The sequence below is a fragment of the Natator depressus genome, chromosome 2 (genome assembly GCF_965152275.1).
Source record: "Natator depressus isolate rNatDep1 chromosome 2, rNatDep2.hap1, whole genome shotgun sequence".
In the NCBI taxonomy this organism is placed as follows: domain Eukaryota; kingdom Metazoa; phylum Chordata; order Testudines; family Cheloniidae; genus Natator; species Natator depressus.
This window is the reverse complement of record NC_134235.1, coordinates 129,342,253-129,364,198: the sequence shown is the minus strand read 5'-3', so window position 1 is coordinate 129,364,198 and position 21,946 is coordinate 129,342,253. Positions and strand designations below refer to the sequence as shown.

At 40.1% G+C, this 21,946-nt stretch overlaps 1 protein-coding gene across 8 annotated transcripts in view; it reads right to left on the bottom strand.

The window, feature by feature from the left end:
- The window catches only part of CDH18 (cadherin 18), an 845,073-nt gene that overhangs the window by 32,730 nt on the left and 790,397 nt on the right, over positions 1 to 21,946 (bottom strand). For all 8 annotated transcript variants that reach the window (XM_074944996.1, XM_074945002.1, XM_074945001.1 and 5 more), the window contains one exon: positions 4,720 to 4,841. In XM_074944996.1, coding sequence (XP_074801097.1) covers positions 4,720 to 4,841 — 122 coding nt within the window. The remainder of the gene's footprint in view (positions 1 to 4,719; positions 4,842 to 21,946) is intronic.

The window sequence follows — 21,946 nt, the reverse complement described above, 5'->3', positions numbered from 1 at the left end:
CATCAGGAAGTGACATTTGAAAAGCAAGTTTTAGTCATACATTCATACATTGCTGTTATACATCTGATTTCTTACATAAATTATGTTTTTCGTTAGATGGAACTTTTAAACTGAAGTACCTAATATTTTCAAAAATGAAAATGTATGAAACCCAAGAAATGCTGAGCAATATTTTGCTATTGTAATTATTAGTACAGAACCTCAACTCAGGGCTTGTCTACACTACCACTTAAGTCGATGTAACTTTTTCGCTCAGGGATTTGAAAAAAAACACCCCCTTGAGCGACGTATGTTACATTGACTTAAAATGCTGTCTACATTGCATTATGTTGTGGGGAGACACTTTCCCACCAACATAGCTTCTGCCTCTCAACATAGCACTTCTTCGCTGATGTAGTGCAGTGGTGAAGACAAGCTCTTAGTGTTTACATTTTAGCCCTCTGCTTTCAGAAACAGGATTTTTCTGGTTATCATCCTTCCTACCTCTAGGATTCAATCAAGTTTTAATTTCCCAAACCAAGCTATTTTACTAAAGAGGGGATAGTCCCTTACAACTGGAATGACTTCTGTGAACTAGTCCACAAGGCCACTATCCTCTTTTCTTGCAAATCCCTACTCTAATTCCATTTTTGCTGTGACCCTAAAGTAAATTTTCCATTGTGTTGACTATTTGTGGAGTTCAAGGAAAATGTTAAGCCCCAAGTCTGTATTAAAATAAAGAAAAATATTTTTCTCTGTTAAATTGTTCTTTTAACAGCTAATTTGATTTTTACTCACAACAGTGTAAAGTGAAGCAATCTTATGGAGTTGCTTGACAATTTATTTGCCCTGTGATTAGCTGAAGTGAATGCCTATTTTTTGTGAAATGTAAAATTGGGTGTTTGAATCTATTTGTTTTTTTTTTTATAATCAAGTAATAGAATACAATTCCAGCTTTTATGTTTCCTATGTTTCCTAACTCAAAAAGTGTTGCATCCAATATGGGGGGAATTCTTTATTAGATCTGGTCTTAACAGATAAAGAGGAAATGATCACAGAACTAAAAATTAATGGTAACTTAAGTCTAAGTGATCATGATTTGATCACATTTATAATGTGCAAGCATAATAAAGTCCAGACCTGCAATCTATACACTTGGTGCTTTAATTGGGCTAGTTTCACGAAGCTATAAATAATTATGAACCAAATCAGCTAGGAGGAAGAATTTAACAAGAAGACTGTGAATGATAATTGACAGTCTTTTAAGAACACTTTACAAGATGCCCCAAAATTGAAGGCAGCTCCATAAAAATGGAAGTTGATAATAATGACAATAAATCAGAAGTAAGGAAGTATAGAAAATTTATAAGGGAAGGAAAGAGACACCAGGGGAAATCTATGTCCAACAGATTTAAGGACAATAAAAAGGAGTTTAAGTATATTAGGAGCAAAAAGAACCTTGACAATGGTATTGGTCTGTTACTAGATGGAAATCGTAGAATTATCAATAATAATGCAGAGAAGGCAGAAGTATTCAATAAATATTGTGGTTCCATATTTGGGGAACAAACAGATGATATAGTTTCATCAGATGGTGATGATAACACTCTTTCCATTCCACTAGTATTTCAGGAGGATGTTAAACAGAAGCTAATTAAGTTAGACATTTTGAAATGAGCAGACCCAGATAAATTGCATCCAAGAGTTTTAAAAGAGCTGTCTGAAGAGCTTACTGGACTATTAATGTTGAAATCTTGAAGCACTGGGGAAGTTCCTGAAGAATGGAAGAAAGCTAATGTGCCAATTTATAAAAACTGTAAAGGAGGTGACCCAGGTAACTATAGGTCTGTCAGCATGACGACAGTCCCAGGCAAGATAATGTAGCAGCTGATATAGGACTCACATGATAAAGAACTAAAGGAATCTAATGTAATTAATGCAAATCAACAAGGATTTATGGAAAACAGACCCTGTCAAACAAATTTATCTTTTTTTATGAGATTACATGCTTGGTTGATAAAGATAATAGTGTTGAGGAATATACTTAGACTTCTGGAAGGTGTTTGAGTTGGTACTGAACAACACTTTCATTAAAAAAATTAGAATGACATAAAATTAACATGCCACACATTAAAAGGATTAAAAACTGGCTAACTAATAGGTCTCAAAATGTAACTGAAATGCGGAATTGTCATCAAGCAGGTGTGTTTCCAGTGAGGTCCCTCAGGGATCAGATCTTGGTTCTACATTTAACATTTTTATCAGCGACCTGGAATAAAATATAAAATCTTCACTGATAAAGTGGGCAGATGACACAAAAATGGGGGAGTGTAAATAATGAAGAAAACAGGTCACTGATTCAGATCAATTGAGATCGCTTGGTAAACTGGGCACAAGCAAACAGGCGTTTTAATGCAGCTAAATGTAAATGTATTAATCTAGGGAAAAGATACAAAATAGGGATTTTGTGTCAAGCTGGGAGTACTTTAAACTAGATATGTGTGGAGTCTAAGAATCTAAGAATTGAGGTTGCTTGATGCAACGAGTTCCTTAATGGGACATCCTATTGGTCATTCTCACCAATTGTGGCTAAGTCAGGATAAATAAAAGCAATAAAATGTCTTTTAAATTATTCTGAACCATCATATCTATCTGAACCATCACACCTTTTATCATAAGTAATGGTTAACTTACAATGTACCCTCATTTTTCCTCCCCTCTTTCTTAATATCTGTCAAACTCATTTGTTGCATCTTGTCTTCAGTTACATGGTAAGCTCTTTGAGGAAGGATCCATGACTTCTTATGTGTTTCTTGCACAGTACAGTAACTCGATTCTCACTGGAGCCTTGGTGTACTAACCCAATACAAATAAATAATAATAAAAAGTGTGCAATATAGTTTTCCTAGTTTAAAAATAAAACATTAATAACAAGCACACTTTCATATTAAACTACTGTGTTATAAAGTCCTTCCCAGAGGTACTACTTCTGGATGTTAGATTGTAGTGTAGCAAGGGTCATGGCATCATTCACATCAGGGAACAACAGCTCCGGAGAGAAATATAATCCCAGTACACATCAGCAACAGATGTCAGTGTGGTCAGAAATATCTGATAATTTAATAAATAGCTTGCTCAAAACTGCCCATATATGGAAGTTCCTTTTGAGAGTTTAACTCTTTGTCAATGGGACTAATTTGCTGACTTAAAAACATAGCAAACAAAGAAAACTCATAAACATTTCAGAGTTTTCCTTGTCCTGTTATAACGCATTAAAAATATACCTTGTCTTTAATTTACATAATTTAAAAATAAAAGCATTGCACTAGACAATATCTAGAAGTCGGAAAAGAAAGTCACATTATTTAGGAGAATTTCACAAATGTTTGTCACCATTTAGTTTTGTTCAATTCTTCAGTCCGTGAAGTTGTACTTTATTTGAATCATATTATTATAGACTTTAAGGTCAGAAGGGACCATTATGATCATCTAGTCTGACCTCCTGCACAACGCAGGACACAGAATCTCACCACCCACTCCTGTAACAAACCTCTAACCTATGTCTGAGCTATTGAAGTCCTCAAATCGTAGTTTAAAGATTTGGTGCGGATATTTCTTACATTGTAGATATGAATACCTTTACCCTTTCCTCAATGCACACATTAGTTTTCATGTTTTCGATGTGAAAGCCATTATTGCTCAAAAAATGGACCCATTAAGAAAAATGTGAGAACCCTTGTATTTTGAGTGTTTTTCATTTTGTTACAGATAACACTTTAACTCTAATAGCTGCTCAATATCTGCCTCAGATTGTATTGTAATCTGTGGTGAAAGCAATACTTTATTAAACACATAAAACCAGATTTCTCCATTAAGCATAAATTAGCACAGATTGAGATAAAATGTGTCCCCAAATGAACAGAAAACGTGAAAAGCAATTACACCCTAACATCCATTTTAAGGCTGTCAAGCAAAATAGTGCATAGCCAGAAGTAAGTGGTAGCGAACAGTGCAGAACACTGAAAGAGAGTGAAAAATGTGAAAATATGGTAAAGCCCAGGGCACCGATGGAGCCTACCAGCAATGGAAGTAGCAGTAGAGCAGTACTCCGTTATTCAGCCTCAGTTTTAAAAGAAAAAAATGTCAGCCTCTTTATGAACATCTGATGTCATTTCACAGGGACACCCATGTAGGGTTCAGCCTGTTTGTAATCCTCACACAAACTGCTCTTTAGGACAACAACATGTTCAAAGAAGCACTATGGCAGCTTTGTTGTATCGAACATTGTACAGAGCACCATAAAGGAATCTTGCACCGAGTGACAACTGGGGTGGAAGGACACTGAATTTGTTTTATAGCATTGTTGATGATGATGGTGATGATGACGATGACGACAAGTATAAACAAGATCATGGGTTTCCAATATATAGTCTTTTAACAGATGTGATTATGATTTTGACTATCTTGACTGAACACAGACATCCGATTTTTAACATTAACATCACAAAAAATATTTTTAAAAAATCCCCAAAACACATTTCCCTCCACCTATCACATTCAAAAGTCTGATCAAATACAAAGTATACAAAATATAAATGGCATTCATATTTTTTTGCCTATGAAAATATGATGCTCAAGTATTCATTGAATCAAAATTATTTTGCATGTGACATTAACAGAAATAAATCTGTTCTTTTACCATACATTAGAGGAAAGAGAACCGTGAGACGGATGGGTTACCTGACCAGGCTTTGCATTCTCACAGACAACTACATCATATTCTCTGGCAAGCTCTGGAGGGTTGTCGTTGACATCCAGGATTCGAATATCAACTGGAACGTGGCTTAGCAGACCAGGGTTGTCTGTAATACAAACAAAAATGGATTCAGTCATTTGACAGTTTTAATACACACTCTAAAGCCTTAGTCTACACAAAAATTCTTAAAATCATGGTTTGTTGGAGGCTCCAGCTACTACAATAGAACTTTCAGTAAAGATACTTTAATAAAGATCCTATTTGCTGAGTCTCATTAACATTTTGAAAAATGAAAAATGAATAGACAGGCATAGCATGAATACTAAATTGCTATTTTGTCATATCAAGAAAATTACAAGTTACTCAGGAACTGAAGTGGGAGAAAGTTTTCAGAGTTTATTAGATGGTGTCACACTGTATGCTAAGAAATGATCAATTGGCTTCACAATTAACCTGAAAGTGTCACTCCAGTGTTGAACAAAATCTAAAATTAAATATAGTACTTTTGTTTTCCTCTGTCCCTCAAAGATTTCAGGGTATGAAAATAAAATACTGAAGTGATAAGAGAAGAAAAAAAAAACTGTTTAAACCATTTTGTCAAACTGGGCTCCAGATTCCATGCAAGATATTACACAGCTGCAAATTATATAAATATAATAAAGTGAGCCTTGATGCTGTTTCATTGAAGTCAATGGGAGTTTTTCAATTGACTTTAAAGGTGCAGGATCAATCACATAAACAGTAATAAAATAATGAACAATAAAGGCTTAAGTTGTTTAGGTTTAAAAAAAAGAACAACAGAGTTTATTCTACGAGATTAGGTCTGTCTCTGATTTCCAAAAAATCAAAACAAAAAGTACAATAAACAGACTTGTTTCAATTAACAGTTTTACATGATGAAATGGGAAGAAAATGCATGTTTTCTTGATCTATACACATATTCTCTCATTTTCATTACCTTACATTGGCTTTTTATATTTCTTTGTATAAATTTTATGTGAAGAACCTTTTATAATTAGCATTCTTCATTATAATACCCTCAGCTCCTGTAACAATATCTCTTCCAAAAAAAAAAAAAAGCAATATGCATCGCTGAACAGAAGAAAAAAAATCTTTCCTAACTGGTTAAAAATGTAGACCCTTTGCTGAAAATTGTGGACTTCATTTTTATGTCCTCCACTGGAACCTAACTAGCAGTAAAAGATATCTGGGTCCAATATTCAGGCACTGCATAGATGTAAATTGCTTGTAACTGCCACGGAGAACTGAGTCTGTGTTTTTTATAATGTGTGTGTGTATGTGTGTGTGTTATCTTTGCCTTAATTAGCCCATATCACATACCTCTATCAAAAAGGTTATTGGTGTGATGGCTCAGAGTCATTTTAACTTTGCTGACTGCTGCTCAGAATTCTTCCATCTTATTGATTAGATGAGAAAGCTTTCTAGTCCAAAAAAATTCTATCCAAGGCTATTTCTAGATTTGAGCGGGGAGGTGCAATTCCTAGCTCGTGTAGACATACCCATGTGTAGCGAGGTAGCACTATTTTTAGGGAGCTAGCTCGCAGAACTAGCAGTGGTCCATGCAAATCATACTTCTCAGCTCAAATGTAGAGGTAACCTGTATCACCAAATAACTTCCTCGTGAGATAATATATCAGAATGCTAACATTCTAGTGTATTTCAACAAGCCAGTCTTTTCGAGTTACAGGTGCGCTTTGGGACAAAGGTTCTGGTTGACAGGTCCCCTTAAGAGTCTCCACTCTCTCGCATGCACACACAAATGCATACAAATGTGTTTCAAGTTATACTCCACTTCCCCCCTATTCAACAGTTCTTAATGAGTTAACATGAGAAACAGGAGGAAGTTAAAATAATTATAAGAAATCAAGTATGGGGGGTAGCCATGTAAATCTGTATCCACAAAAACAACAAGGAGTCCGGTGGCACCTTAAAGACTAACACATTTATTTGGGAATAAGCTTTTGTGGTTTCTGGGTTAGTGTTTCTGTGGTGTGGTGCATAGTTGCTGGTGAGTATTTGCTTCAGGTTGTGGGGCTGTCTGTAAGCGAGGACTGGCCTGCCTCCAAAGGTCTGTGAGAGTGAGGGATCGTTTTCCAGGATAGGTTGTAGATCGCTGATAATCTGCTGGAGAAGTTTTAGCTGGGGGCTGTACGTGATGGCCAGTGGTGTTGTTATTTTCCTTGTTGGGTCTGTCCTGTAGTAGGTGATTTCTAGGTACCCATCTCGCTCTGTCAATCTGTTTCCTCACTTCCCCAGGTGGGTACTGTAGTTTTAAGAATGCTTGATAAAGATCTCGTAGGTGTTTGTCTCTGTCTGAGGAATTGGAGCAAATTCAGTTGTATCTTAGGGCGTGACTGTAGACAATGGATCGTGTGATGTGTCACTCTCACAGACCTTGGGAGGCAGGCCAGTCCTCGTTTACAGACAGCCTCCCAACCTGAAGCAAATATTCACCAGCAACTACACACCACACCACAGGAACCAATCCCTGTAGCAAATCTCGTTGCCTACTCTGTCCCCATATCTACTCTAGCGACACCATCAGAGGACCCAATCACATCAGCCACACCATCAGTGGCTCATTCACCTGCACGTCTACTAATGTTATATATGCCATCATGTGCCAGCAATGCCCCTCTGCTATGTACATTGGCCAAACTGGACAGTCCCTATGTATAAGGATAAATGGACACAAATTGGACATCAGGAATGGTAATAAACAAAAGCCAGTAGGAAAACACTTCAATCTTCCTGGACATTCTATAACAGATTTAAAAGTAGCTATACTTGAACAAAAAAACTTCAGAAACAGACTTGAAAGAGAAACTGAAGAACTAAAATTCATTTGAAAATTTAACACCATTAATTTGGGCTTGAATATGGACTGGGAGTGGCTGGCTCATTACAAAAGCAGCTTTGCCTCTCCTGGAATTCACACCTCCTTAAAATTATTGGGAGTGGACTACATCCACCCTGATCGAATTGGCCCTGTCAACACTGGTTCTCCACTTGTGAAGTAACTCCCTTCTCTTCATGTGTCAGTATAATAATGCCTGCATCTGTATTTTCACTCCATGCATCTGAAGAAATGTTTTTTTATCCATGAAAGCTTATGACCAAATAAATTGGTTAGTCTTTAAGATGCCACCGGACTCCTTAATGATAAGAAGTGTCACTCATAGGGATGGAAGACCTGATCAGGACAGCATAAGAACATATACTCCTACCCCAAACTTCCCCTCCCCCCCAGTATTAGAACTCAAATCAAATGAACCTTTTCAGAAGTTAGATACAGGCTGGACACTTCTATTTTCTTGCTTCAGCTTTTCTTGTGTGTTGATATTTTCAGTTCAGCTTTACAAAAAAGACTGGTTACCTACCTGTATTGCAAATGTTGTTCTTCGAGATATCACTGCAAATGTGTATTTCATTAAGGTGCGTGCATACCCAGCGCACCAGAGCTGGAGAGTTTTCTGCAGCAATACCCATTGGAGATCACACATGCACATCCTTGTGACACCTGAGACTATATCAGGGTGGCGGCACCCCATCCCTCCCTCAGTTTCTTCACACCAGAACATGGCAAAATAAGACTCGGAGACAGCGGGGCGGGTTGTGGAATATACGAGGGCAACAACATCTAAAAGAACAACAGTTAAAATACAGATAACCATTTTTTTCTTCAAGTGGTTGCACATGTGTATTCCACTCAGGTGATTCACAAGAAGTACCATTAGGAGGTGGAGCTCAGAGTCTGCAATATGTAACTGCAATGTGGCCTTCTCAACATTTGCATCAGATCTCAAAGCAGTCATGATGGTGTAATGATGAGTGAAGGTATGCACCGAGAACCAAGTGGCAGCCCTACAAATGTCCAGCATGAGGACATCCTTTTGAAAAGCCACTGAAGTAGTTTGAGCTCTCACTAAATGAGCCAATAGTGTACGTGGAGGATGGGTATCTGTTACTCCCATGAACCATGATAATACAGGAAGCAATCCATTTAGAAATTGTGTGGTAACTGCTTGACCTCTGAGTTTGTCAGCATAAGAAACAAATAGCCAATGGAACATCTTAAAAGGCTTAGTCCTATCAGGATGAAAGGTGCATGCCCTCTTTACAAGCCAAAATATGTAGATGTTCATCCTTACGTGAGTGTGATAATTTGGGGGGGGAAGAATGAAATGCAAATGAAAGGCAGATACCACTCGTGGCAAGGCACCTCCTTAGTCTCGGCAGACTTAGCATTTCCCCCTCTGGTGGTGGTGGGCATTTGGGCTCTTGGTGACTGGGATATAGACCTGTAATGAATTAAGAGTAGCTCAACAGTCTTTAAAAGAATGTAAAGTCTCATTAGTGCTGTATGAAAACAAACACAAACCATCAAACATAGTTTGTTGCATGTCCAATTGCTATACCCAAAGTTCTGTAATCAGAAAGCTTTTCTCACTGTTATTACAGATGCTATTACCATAGAAGCAGCATCAGATGCAGCAAATGCAGATTGGAGTGCCATCTTGGCCACTAAGCAACTTTCTGGCAGGAAAGACTTTACTTCCTCCTGGTAGTTTCTCAGTAAACCTGGACATTGCATCCCAGTTCACACAGTCACATGTAACTCACAGTGCTTGCTGATTTGCTATATGCATCTGGAGAAAGGAGGGGGAATAATTTTTTCTCCCAAATAAATCAAGTCTCTTGTGTCCTACTTCTTGTGGGTTGATTTAAATCTCCCCAAACATGATCTTTCATTGACAGGGATCACTACTAAAAATTCAGGGCAGAATGAGAATAAAAACCCTCAAAGTCTTTCACAGGAACACGATAACATTTGTCTGTGCACTTAGCTATAGGGGCTAAGGATACTGGAATATTCCGTAAGGTCTTTGCTGGTATTAGAAGAGTCTCATTGATCGCAAGGGCTATGACAAAGTTTTGGAGGACTCTGATCAGACTGCAAGGGGTCATCTAAATATTCAGTAGGCATTGGGGATCAAAAGTTGATGGGACCACTAGTTGAACTGATTGATCTCTAGTCCATTGTGAAGAGGCCAATGTAGGTACTGAGACAGGTATGGCAGATGATACCACAAAAAACTCCCAAGATGTTGATGGTACAGCATCTTGAATTGCTGTTGAGAAAGACTTCATAGTCAGTGCCAGGGAATACGCTGGGATCAGTAGCCAAGCTGACAATCATTCTGGTACTGAGGCTGTTGATGCCAAAGCAGAGTCCAAGACTGAAAATGAGACCTAAGACTTTCCCATCACTGACACAGCATGTCCTGGTGTCAAAGTGGGTACCAGAGAAGGCACCCAGCCCTCAATATGCTTCTTAGCTGGTACTGATGTCAGTACCACTAACAGTCTCTGCACCAGAGTTAAGGAGACAGAGCCGGTACTGCAGGAGATGTCACAAATGCATGGACTTGTGCAGTACAGGATGGTCTGGAACAGAGAGGCAAAGCAAATTCTTTTGCTGCCTCAGAGACCTGTGGGGTTGTCAGTATGATGTCAGCACTGAAGCAGCATGCACTGGTTCTGGACTCAACAGCCATCTTGTAGATAACGCACTGAGTCAACAGCACAGTACTGATATCCGTCCACAATGGTATTGGACTCAGTTAGCTATCCTAAAGATTGTACCAGAGTTGACAGGATGGTACTGATATCATCCCACTGCAGCACCAGACTCAATGTCCTTCCTACCGATGGTACCAGAGTCAATGGCATGGTACTGAACTCAATGGTTGTCCTGCGGATAGTACCAGAGTTGATGACATGGTACCCATATCCTGCTGCTGTAATACCAGGAAGATGTACACAAGGCCCAGCTCTATCATGGGTACCTGAAGAGCCCAATGATGTTTTGAGTTCTCTTTCAAGGAAGACAAGCTTATGTGTCCACTTTTGGGGAGGCCTTGAAGAAGAAGATTTCCCCCTCTTCCTCTGTGGAGAAGAGTGCAAGTCCAGGGGTCTGCCAGACAACTTGCAGACTTCATGCGAATGAAAGGTGTGATGTCCCAGGGCTTGAAACCAGACCAGAGAGTCCCCAAGCAGCTGCCACTTCCCGATTCACCCAATAGGTAGTAAAGTGGGTGGGCTGAGAAGCTACTAGGGCTACAGCGCCAGCCAAGGGACCACCCATGGGAGCGCTGACTGGAGGATCACTCGGCTCCACCGATTGGCCCAACTATGCTATTTAAGCCAAGAGAAAGAACAGGAAGTTTGTCAGAGCAACCCGGTGGTTTTCTGTTGTGGATGCACTGGATTGTGCTTGTGCCTGCCTCCTGCACTCAACCCTGTTCCTGACTCCTGCTCTGCTCCTGCCTCCTACTTCTCTCCCACCTTCTCTCCTATTCCCACCGGGCTCTTGCTCTATGCTTGATCCTTGCCTCTCCTTCTGTCCTTATGCCTTCCCTCCAATCTTCAGTGACCAGTCCTGCTCTGACCCCAGCCCCCAGCTTCTGACCCTGACTCCAGCTTGACCCTTGGCTCTGGTATTTGGCATCTGATCTCAACTCTGGCCCTGAGTTTTGATTACTGGTTCTGACTCTGGCTTGGCCCCTGGTTCTAGTAACTGGCAATTGACTGGTGCTGACCCTTGGCTTCATTCCCCAACCTGGATTCCTGTTCCACCCACTAGACCTGACTCCTGCTCTGACTACTACGCCAGACTGCGTACATGCTGGTTCATAACAGCAGGGCACTCATGTGAAGGCCCCAGGGGCTGAGGCAGGCCTTACCTGCTCCATAGGTGGTGTTTGAGGAGCGGGTTTCTGGAAAGCTGCATTCTTTTCTAAAAAGAGTGGTAGATACTGCACTTCTCAATGTGCTCCTCACTGAGGGTCAAAAAGGCAGCATGTATGAGGGTGACTATTCAGGATAGACACTTACATGATGGGACGTGCTCAAAGCCTAGTGAGCACTTCATGCCACCAGTGCATAGCACTAAAATATTTAAAAAAAAAACAAGTAAAACATAAAATAAAAAGCTAAACAACAGTTATCATCTGCTAACTATTTACAGATAAGGTAGAAGGCTAAACTGGCTAACTGTAGAAGAAAATAACATGAGGTAAACTATACATCGATTTCTGAGTCAGGCCACAGGTGATGAAAATGAATTGAGCTGGGTCAGGGCAGTGCTGCCTTTATGTAGGCTCAGGAGAGGCCACAAGGATGTGCAGGACATGTCCCACCCCAGCGAGCACTGGCTCTGGCATGCTGGGCGCACACACGCATCTGGTGAACTACATGTGTGCAATCATTCAAAGAAGTAGATATATCAACACCCCAAAAGCCCCTCACACTCTACTGTTATGGAGCGGGAGAAGGTCTGACCATCCTCCTTTTGTTCCCACAGAATCCACTGTGTCATCGTAAAATCTCTAGCTACATGTAATATTGACATACTACAAATAATGGAGACTGTGGAAGGAACATCCCCAGGAGCTAAAGACCATCAAAACTTCAGCACCTTCTGCTCCAAGTACAAGGTACAATTCTTTGATTTTGCCTTTTCTAACACAAATAAATAGCAACATGTATATTAAAGAAAAAATAGAAAGATCCACCCTACCAAATCCCAAATCAAAACAAAACAAATTCCTCCAACAAAACAAGACACTCCATTGCACACACGTCTCCCTATAAGGAGAGAATGAGAGAACATGGGTCAGATGTTAGTCATATTGCTCAATGCATTAGTGGAAGGTACTCAGATATTATAGTCATGAGCATGGTATAAGAACCTATATTGAATAGAATAGATTATATAAATAGATTCGTAACAGCCCACTGTAAACTGGACCATCTCTCCACTACGGAATATTAAAGGCCAGTAGAAGGTGCAACTATGGACATTTTCTGTATCACATTAATGCAAGGATGAGGCATTGAAGTTGTCACCTGCACCAGAGAAGATGACTCTATTGGGAATATTTGAGAATGAAAAAATAGTGGGAAAAGAGGAGGTTCAGAACAGGAAGGACACCAACTGGTCACTTCTGAACAGCTGGAAGAACGGAGCAAGCTGTCTGGTCACTGTTAGAGGGACTTGGAATACCAGTAGGCTTCCCCACAGAAGATAATTCAAAGTAAGGTGGTGGGAAAACCAGACCCTGGTAAAAGAAGATTTTAAGGTATAGGGGAAACTCAAAGTTGGCCCTCCCTAATAGGCACACCATGAAGTTTCCTAGGAGAGTACAAATGAAAGGACAGCACATTCCTTTTTAGTTGGGAAAATACAGTTATAAGCTGCCTTCTGTTTACCTGATCCCTCCCTCTTGGTGCAGAGTTCGGACAGTCCAAGAGCATGCATCTCACTGGTGGGAAGTATGGGAGGTGGATTCTGCCAGTAGCTGAGCCTGAGCTGATCTGTGGCTAAGAGGAGACTGATCCCAACTCCAGCAGGTTCGTGCATATGAACTGAGCGGGATATGAACTGGAAAGGGGCAAAAACTAACAAAAGGAGGCAGACAGACTGAGGGACAGAGGAGGACAAGGAATGATTGTAGGAGGAATGGACTGGGAAGAAAGTGACAATGTACTCGTGGATGAGTGAATAAAGCAGCAAAAATGGATTTGGGAGTAATCCCATCAATTTTGGGGAGAAAGAAATGGAAGACGTCAGGTGAGACATGACCAGAGGGAGCTCGTGGTGACAAAGAAAGATGATGACTCCCATTCAAAGAACAGCATTGCTCCTCTAAAGATGAGAGAAATACACTGATAGGGGAAGGAAAGAAAAAAAGTGAGTGAGAGCACAACGTAGAGCATAGACAGAAACATAGTGTTCCCTGTGAAGGTATAAGAGATTCCATTCCTATGGGATCAGAGGCCAGCAACTGGCTGCCTGGCTGATTAGCCACACCCACTGCAGCTGGGGAAAAGAGCTGGCACTTAATTAGCTGATCCTCATAGAAGAAGGCAGTAAGAAATGGAGGGAGGGGTCAGCAATACCCTCCAGAAAGCTGAGGGGCCAGTGGCTTTAAGCCCAATGGACTGCTGCTAGAGAAACTGTATTACTAAGGCTCTGAGGTAAGAACCAGGAAAAAATGGGTTGATAAACTAACTGGTGTGAGGGGCAAACTTGGGGAAGGGACTATTCAGCCTACACAGACTTTGAGGGAAGAGTCTGTGAGGTTTTTTTCATTTGTTTTAAAAGGCTTGAAATAACAGTAATATATATATATATATTATATATATAAAAAACCTACTAACCCTGCTGAAAATTGCTTCCCTGGATTCTGTGAGAGAACATCAAACAGAATTACCCCAGGGAGCAAGTTCATAGAATCATAGAATCATAGAATATCAGGGTTGGAAGGGACCCCAGAAGGTCATCTAGTCCAACCCCCTGCTCGAAGCAGGACCAATTCCCAGTTAAATCATCCCAGCCAGGGCTTTGTCAAGCCTGACCTTAAAAACCTCTAAGGAAGGAGATTCTACCACCTCCCTAGGTAACGCATTCCAGTGTTTCACCACCCTCTTAGTGAAAAAGTTTTTCCTAATATCCAATCTAAACCTCCCCCATTGCAACTTGAGACCATTACTCCTCGTTCTGTCATCTGCTACCATTGAGAACAGTCTAGAGCCATCCTCTTTGGAACCCCCTTTCAGGTAGTTGAAAGCAGCTATCAAATCCCCCCTCATTCTTCTCTTCTGCAGACTAAACAATCCCAGCTCCCTCAGCCTCTCTTCATAAGTCATGTGCTCTAGACCCCTAATCATTTTTGTTGTCCTTCGCTGGACTCTCTCCAATTTATCCACATCCTTCTTGTAGTGTGGGGCCCAAAACTGGACACAGTACTCCAGATGAGGCCTCACCAGTGTCGAATAGAGGGGAACGATCACATCCCTCGATCTGCTCGCTATGCCCCTACTTATACATCCCAAAATGCCATTGGCCTTCTTGGCAACAAGGGCACACTGTTGACTCATATCCAGCTTCTCGTCCACTGTCACCCCTAGGTCCTTTTCCGCAGAACTGCTGCCTAGCCATTCAGTCCCTAGTCTGTAGCGGTGCATTGGATTCTTCCATCCTAAGTGCAGGACCCTGCACTTATCCTTATTGAACCTCATCAGATTTCTTTTGGCCCAATCCTCCAATTTGTCTAGGTCCTTCTGTATCCTATCCCTCCCCTCCAGCGTATCTACCACTCCTCCCAGTTTAGTATCATCTGCAAATTTGCTGAGAGTGCAATCCACACCATCCTCCAGATCATTTATGAAGATATTGAACAAAACCGGCCCCAGGACCGACCCCTGGGGCACTCCACTTGACACCGGCTGCCAACTAGACATGGAGCCATTGATCACTACCCGTTGAGCTCGACAATCTAGCCAGCTTTCTACCCACCTTATAGTGCATTCATCTAGCCCATACTTCCTTAACTTGCTGACAAGAATACTGTGGGAGACCGTGTCAAAAGCTTTGCTAAAGTCAAGAAACAATACATCCACTGCTTTCCCTTCATCCACAGAACCAGTAATCTCATTATAAAAGGCGATTAGATTAGTCAGGCATGACCTTCCCTTGGTGAATCCATGCTGACTGTTCCTGATCACTTTCCTCTCATGTAAGTGCTTCAGGATTGATTCTTTGAGGACCTGCTCCATGATTTTTCCAGGGACTGAGGTGAGGCTGACTGGCCTGTAGTTCCCAGGATCCTCCTTCTTCCCTTTTTTAAAGATTGGCACTACATTAGCCTTTTTCCAGTCATCCGGGACTTCCCCCGTTCGCCACGAGTTTTCAAAGATAATGGCCAAGGGCTCTGCAATCACAGCCGCCAATTCCTTCAGCACTCTCGGATGTAACTCGTCCGGCCCCATGGACTTGTGCACGTCCAGCTTTTCTAAATAGTCCCTAACCACCTCTATCTCCACAGAGGGCTGGCCATCTCTTCCCCATTCTGTGATGCCCAGCGCAGCAGTCTGGGAGCTGACCTTGTTAGTGTTGGCTCATCAAGAGCTAAACCTGGTCTGGTAAAATGATGTTGCTATAGACAGGCCCCACTGCTTTACCCTACTCCTTTGCTGAGTGTTTGCAGAATCCAGAGGCTTGCAGGTAAGTTTCCTGTTTGGAGCATGAATTGGTGAGGCTGAAGCACACATTTTAGTGTAGTTTGTTCTTTCACAAAATGTATACAAGCCATGTTTGCTTGAACAGGAGTGGTAACAAACAACAAAACAGGCAACTTCCTTCTTGCAGAACCTTCATATCAGACACTGCTACCCTGTCTCCAGAGCAACAATCTTGCACCTCTTACTTTTCAGGGGGTCCTCACTCCAGTTCAACTACTTAACAAACTTTGTGCCCCTTGCATTTTTCACCTGGGAAACCCATAATCGAAAGCTGCTCATGGACACCACATAATGTGGAAAGGGGAGTCAGGGCCTTTACCCTTCCTTTGTGCAACTGCTCTCTAATGAAACATCTTAAAGGCTTAGACAAAGAAACATTCTTAAATGCACAGGATACCCTTAATAACACTCTGGATTCAGTTATTGCACGACATCTTTGATATCCAGTATAACTAGGACCAGGATTTGGACTGCTGAATTAGTGATACTTTTCTATGAGAAAAGAGTGAATAAAGACTTTTAAAATTTTGGTCTGAATTAATAATCTAGCAGAATGTAGAAATTCAGAAAACCTTGAAGCATTTTGTACACAAACACACAACTATGAGTCAAAAAATGTCATGAAGCTTATGACAAATAATGAATACTCAAGTTAGTCCATAAGACAATAAGAATGGTCATTCTAGGTTGCAGACCCATGTTTCATATAGCCCCATATTCTGTCTTCCAACAGTGGTCAATGCCAGATGCTTCAGAGGGAATAAACAAAACAGAGTTATTTATTGACCCGTCTATTCCCTGTTGTCTAGTCTCAGCTTCTGGCAGTCAGATGATTACGGACATCCAGAGCATGGGTTTGTGTCCTTTACCATCTTGGCTAATAGCCATTGATGGACCTATCCTCCATGAACTTATCTAATTCCTTTTTAAACCCATTTATAGCTTTGGTCTTCACAATATCCCCTGGCAATAAGCTCCACAAGCTGACTATGTGTTGTGTGAAGAAATACTTCCTTTCATTTGTTTTAAACCTGCTTGCTGCCTATTAATTTCACTGGGTGACCCCTGGTTCTTGTGTTATGTAAAGGGGTAAATAACACTTCCCTATTGCCTTTCTCTACACCATACATGATTTTATAGACGTCCATCACATCCCCTCTCAGGCTTCCCTTTTACAAGCTGAACAGACCCAGTCTTCTTAATGTTCAATAACCCTGATAATTTTTGTTGCCCTTCTCTGTAACTTTTCTAATTCCAACATATATTTTTGGATGGGGTGACCTGAACTGCACTTAGTATTCAAGGTGTGGGCTTGGACTTATATAGTGCCAACATGATATTTTCTGTCTTATATCTATCCCTTTCTTAGTGATTCCCAACATTCTGTTAACTTCTTTGACTGTCGTTACACATTGAGCAGATGTTTTCAGAGAACTATCCACGATGACTCCAAGATCTCTTTCTTGAGTGGTAACAGCTAATTTAGACCCCGTTATTTTGTACATATAAGTTTATATTGTTTTCCAGTGTGCATTACTTTCCATTTATCAACATTGAATTTCATCTGCCATTTTGTTGCCCCATAACATTTTGTGAGATCCTTTGTAATTCTTCACAGTCTGCTTTGAACTTAACTATCTTGAGTAATTTTGTATCATTGCCGATCTTTGACACCTCACTTTTTACCCCCCTTTTCAGATCATTTATGAATATGTTGAACAGCACTGGTCCCAATACAGATCCTTGGGAGAGCCCATTTTTTACCTCTCTGTACTGTGAAAACTTGACAGTTTATTCCTACCATTTATTTCCTCTGTTTCAATCAGTTACGGATCCATGAGAAGACCTCTCCTCTTATCACATGACTGCATATTTTACTTTGGCCTGTCAAAGGCTTTCTAAAAGTCCAAGGACAGTATATCCACTAGATCACCCTTGTGAATATGATTGTTGACACCCTCAAAGAATTCTAATCGATTGATGAGGTATGATTTCCTTTTACAAAAGCCATGTTGACTCTTCCCCAACATATCGTGTTAATCTATCCATCTGATAATTCTGTTCTTTGCTATAGTTTCTACCAATTTACCTGGTACTGAAGTTAGGCTTGCTGGCCTGTAATTGCCAGGATCTGAAGCCTTTTTTTTTTTTGTAAATTAATATTACATTAGCTATCCTCCAGTCATTTGGTGCAGAGACTGATTTAAGAAATAGGTTATATACCACAGTTAGTAATTCTGCAATTTCATATGTGAGTTCCTTCAGCACTCTTGGATGAATACCATCTGGTCCTGGTGACTTATTATTGTTTAATTTATCAGTTTGTTCCAAACCCTCTTCTACTGACACCTCAATCTGGAACACTTCCTGAATTTGGCACCTCATAAGGATGGCTCAGGTATGGGAATCATCATAACAATTAATTATTCCTCTCAAACACTGTACCAACAACTAAGAAAAAGTGCCTGTTTTTTACTTAATTTTCCTAAAACAGAGGGAAGGTGAATTCTACTAAGTTAAGCCAAATAACTATTTTAGTATTTCACAGAGTAGGGGGAAGCATTTATGTTACTTTTCTAACACATGTGAACAAGAACAGCAATAATTAGTTATATCCTCTTAGAAAACAAAATAAATCTTTAGAAAGAAAAAAATAATACACTGTGGATACTGAACTCTAAACAGTGAAAGAATATATGAGACGTGAGTATATGTGGTCATATTCAGATTTTGCTGTCTTGCACATCTATGGTGGTTGCTTAATTATAATCCAGATTAATAGCCTCAAAAACATTCACATGTTTCTTTGATGGGCAGTGTCTCTGATCTTTAAAATTAGGGATGTGAGTTTGAAAGAATCTCACTTGTTTTTGACGGTAATTACATCAACAACAATTTGGGTCCTATCAGTGCTAATTCATAAGAAGAAAAAACACCTTTTCCCCTTTTATACACCAGAATCATATCACCCCATATTCTTATTCCCACCAGGCTGTACATATATAAATTCCCTTATCTTTCTTCAAAGTTAAACAAGAGTGCTTGTGTGCATCTATCATTTCATTTTTAAGTGTATGTAAATGCACACACATTTTGGTCACTGTTACCATAAACCAAGCCAGTATGTCTCTTGATAGTGTTAACACATCTATTTTATATCCTCTGGACCTCTACCATGCTTTTGACCATTTTCATTAAACCTTTCAGTTCCTCCAGCTGCATCCTTCTGTCTCATTTTGCAGAATCAGTAACAACATGGATTTTAATCTCACAACACATTTCTTTTTCTTAAAAGCAAAACAGTCATGTCTCCTTCTCCATCTTTCTCCCCAAACTACTGCAAAACCTGAGAACAACTGGCCAAATTCTTTCCTTTGTTTGGAGCCCACTGACTTCAACTGAAAATATGTGTGGCACGTGAAAGAAAAATAATGGCCCGATTTTTGGCAGGTGTCACATGTTATCTTCTCTTAGGCTACATGGTCTGTTTAGAACATTCATCTGATACCTCTTGAACCTGGTTTAAACAATCTCATATATCTTAAATTTGCTCTCATTCTGTGTTTCTTAGTTGTCATTGTTATTTCCTTGTATTTCTTAATTTCTATTTCCACTATATTTCATCTTTGGAAAATGTTTGTGTATAATTAAAGCTCATATTGATCTCTGTAGCATAATTAACAATTACTGCATGTTGTTTTGTATGTTTTGGTTATCCTCATCTTCTTTCTTTTGATTAGAATTTATTGCCCTGTCTCAAAGTGTCTCAAAAAAAGTGCTGCTTTGTTGGGTTTTTGTAGTGACTGTATTTCCCTGGGATCATTTCAATACTGCAGCATAAACCATTGCACATTTTATTAATATATCACAGAGTTGCTGCTTTGTATGTATATATTTTTCCTTTTCCCTTTGAAGCTGGCATGAGGAATGGTGGTGGTGGGGGGGGGGAGAACAAACAATCATCATCAAATATCTTTGTTTTCCAGTATCTCATTTTATCTTAGAGCCTTGAGAACTTTTAAAATTATGTGGCTGCATAATAATGTTTCAAAGACTCTTATTTCCTATCTCACTGTGGGATCAAATTTCCATGTGTGCAGTATCATTTCACATGGTCATATTTTACTCTCTTTTCCTAGAACTTCAGACATCCAGAGCTTAAGAAAGTCTATGTGGATCTGACATTACCCCAGCAGATAGCCTTGCTATTTTAAAGTTATTTAATTTGCTCCTATTCTCTGCATCCTCTGCTCTGCAGGTTAGAATCCTATTTGGAAAAAGATCTATGAACCATAATGAATAAGTCTTTGTGAACACTGGAATTCAGGCTTGTTCTTGGAGTTTATCCTAATGGTTGCAAATTCTCCTTCCCCTCTCTAATCCATTCTGGTTATAAATTCAGTGAGTTCACTTGACAGCTACATAGGAATATAGGTACTACTATACTATATGAGGCCAGTGATCTATCTAAACCAGGATTCTATATCCAACAGTGGCCAATACCATCTCCTTCGGAGAAAGGAGTGAGAAATTCTGTAGAACGCACTTATAGTATAGTATGTTTGACAAAACTTTCTTTCAAATCTTCAATACCTAGAGGACAGTTTATGCCCTAAAGCATGATGGTTTCTATCTTTCCAAAATTCATGATTTTTGTTAACATTTACTATTATCACTCTGGATGATATTATTATCCATTTTAATGTCAAATCTTTTCCCCTTCAATGACTTTTTGTGGTAATGAATTCCACAGACTGATTGTGAGCTGTGTTTACCATGTGGCAGGTCTCAGAAATGTTTAGTTCAGTTGCTAGACTTACTGCTGAAACAGATTTCCTGACAAAATCCTTCTTGTTGGAAGAGAGAGAGAGAGAGCATCTGGAGCACTGGGCCAGTGAAAGACCTGAGGCCTGAACCATAGTCAGTAAAGTCAGGCCATAAACCAAAGCCAGGCCAAGTATTAAAACAGATACTTACAAGTTCACGGTCCAATACATGAACTTTGCAAGGGTTATTGCTAGTTTGTTGCTAAAACACAGGCACTCCTTAGAAACAATAGATACTGGGTATGTACGTGAACACATCTCAGAAGATTAACACAGGTACATCCTGACCTAACCCAGATAAAAGGGTTTGACAGAAGTGATGAATAGGAATGTTTTGCCTAAGTCATCTGGAGCAAAGTATAAGGGGAGGTAACAAGCAGATGTTGTGAAACATCTAAGGTGGTATGTAAGTTGTTTGACTCAGTCTATACATGTTGGGGTACCTCTCCTTAATACTTTGTGTGGCCTACGGGACAGCAGAGAGTCCCACTGCTGACTGAGCCACTCCTTGTCACTGGACCCTCATGTGTTAGTGTCACCTATAACCAAGGAGCCAGAGCGCTAGACTGTGCCTTCAGGGCAATAAACCTATGTCCGTGGTCTTTCTTCATGACTGACATTGAGGCCTGCTGAATTAGTAGGCTGCATTTTCTGCTAGTGCTAATAACAGTGGAGCTCCAAGAAAAGAAGCACTGAGCAGCCATAACAACCTGGCAGCAGTAACAACATTCTTCAGCAACGTTCTTAACAACACTTGCAATTTTTCTTGGCTGGGACCTCTGATGCAGCATGACATTCTCATTCTGATCCTCTAATGCCTCCATGTTATGCTTATTTCCCCCTACAGCTCTCACCCCATGTTACTGGAACAACAGACTCCAAGGGATATTTTTTAATCTTTCCCAATTGTAGCGTTGTTGCTTTGATTGTTCAAACTATAAATTAACTTTAATTGGAATTGACTTCAGAGCTGGAACACCTATTAGAAATGAGTGCTTTAGTACTTCTGCCCCTCTCTGACCCTCATCTTTCTCTTAAAGTAGGCCAGACTCCTATTTGTTGTTTTCAGCATTGCTGCATATTGAGCAATAATCTTAAATGAAGCATCTATCAGTGATTCCTGCAGTAGATCTTTCTTCTTCAAAATGTATCAGTGTGTGTGTGTATACACATCTACCCTGATATAACGTGGTCCTCGGGAGCCAAAAAATCTTACCATGTTATAGGTGAAATCGTGTTATATTGAACTTGCTTTGGCCTCGAGCATTTCCATTAT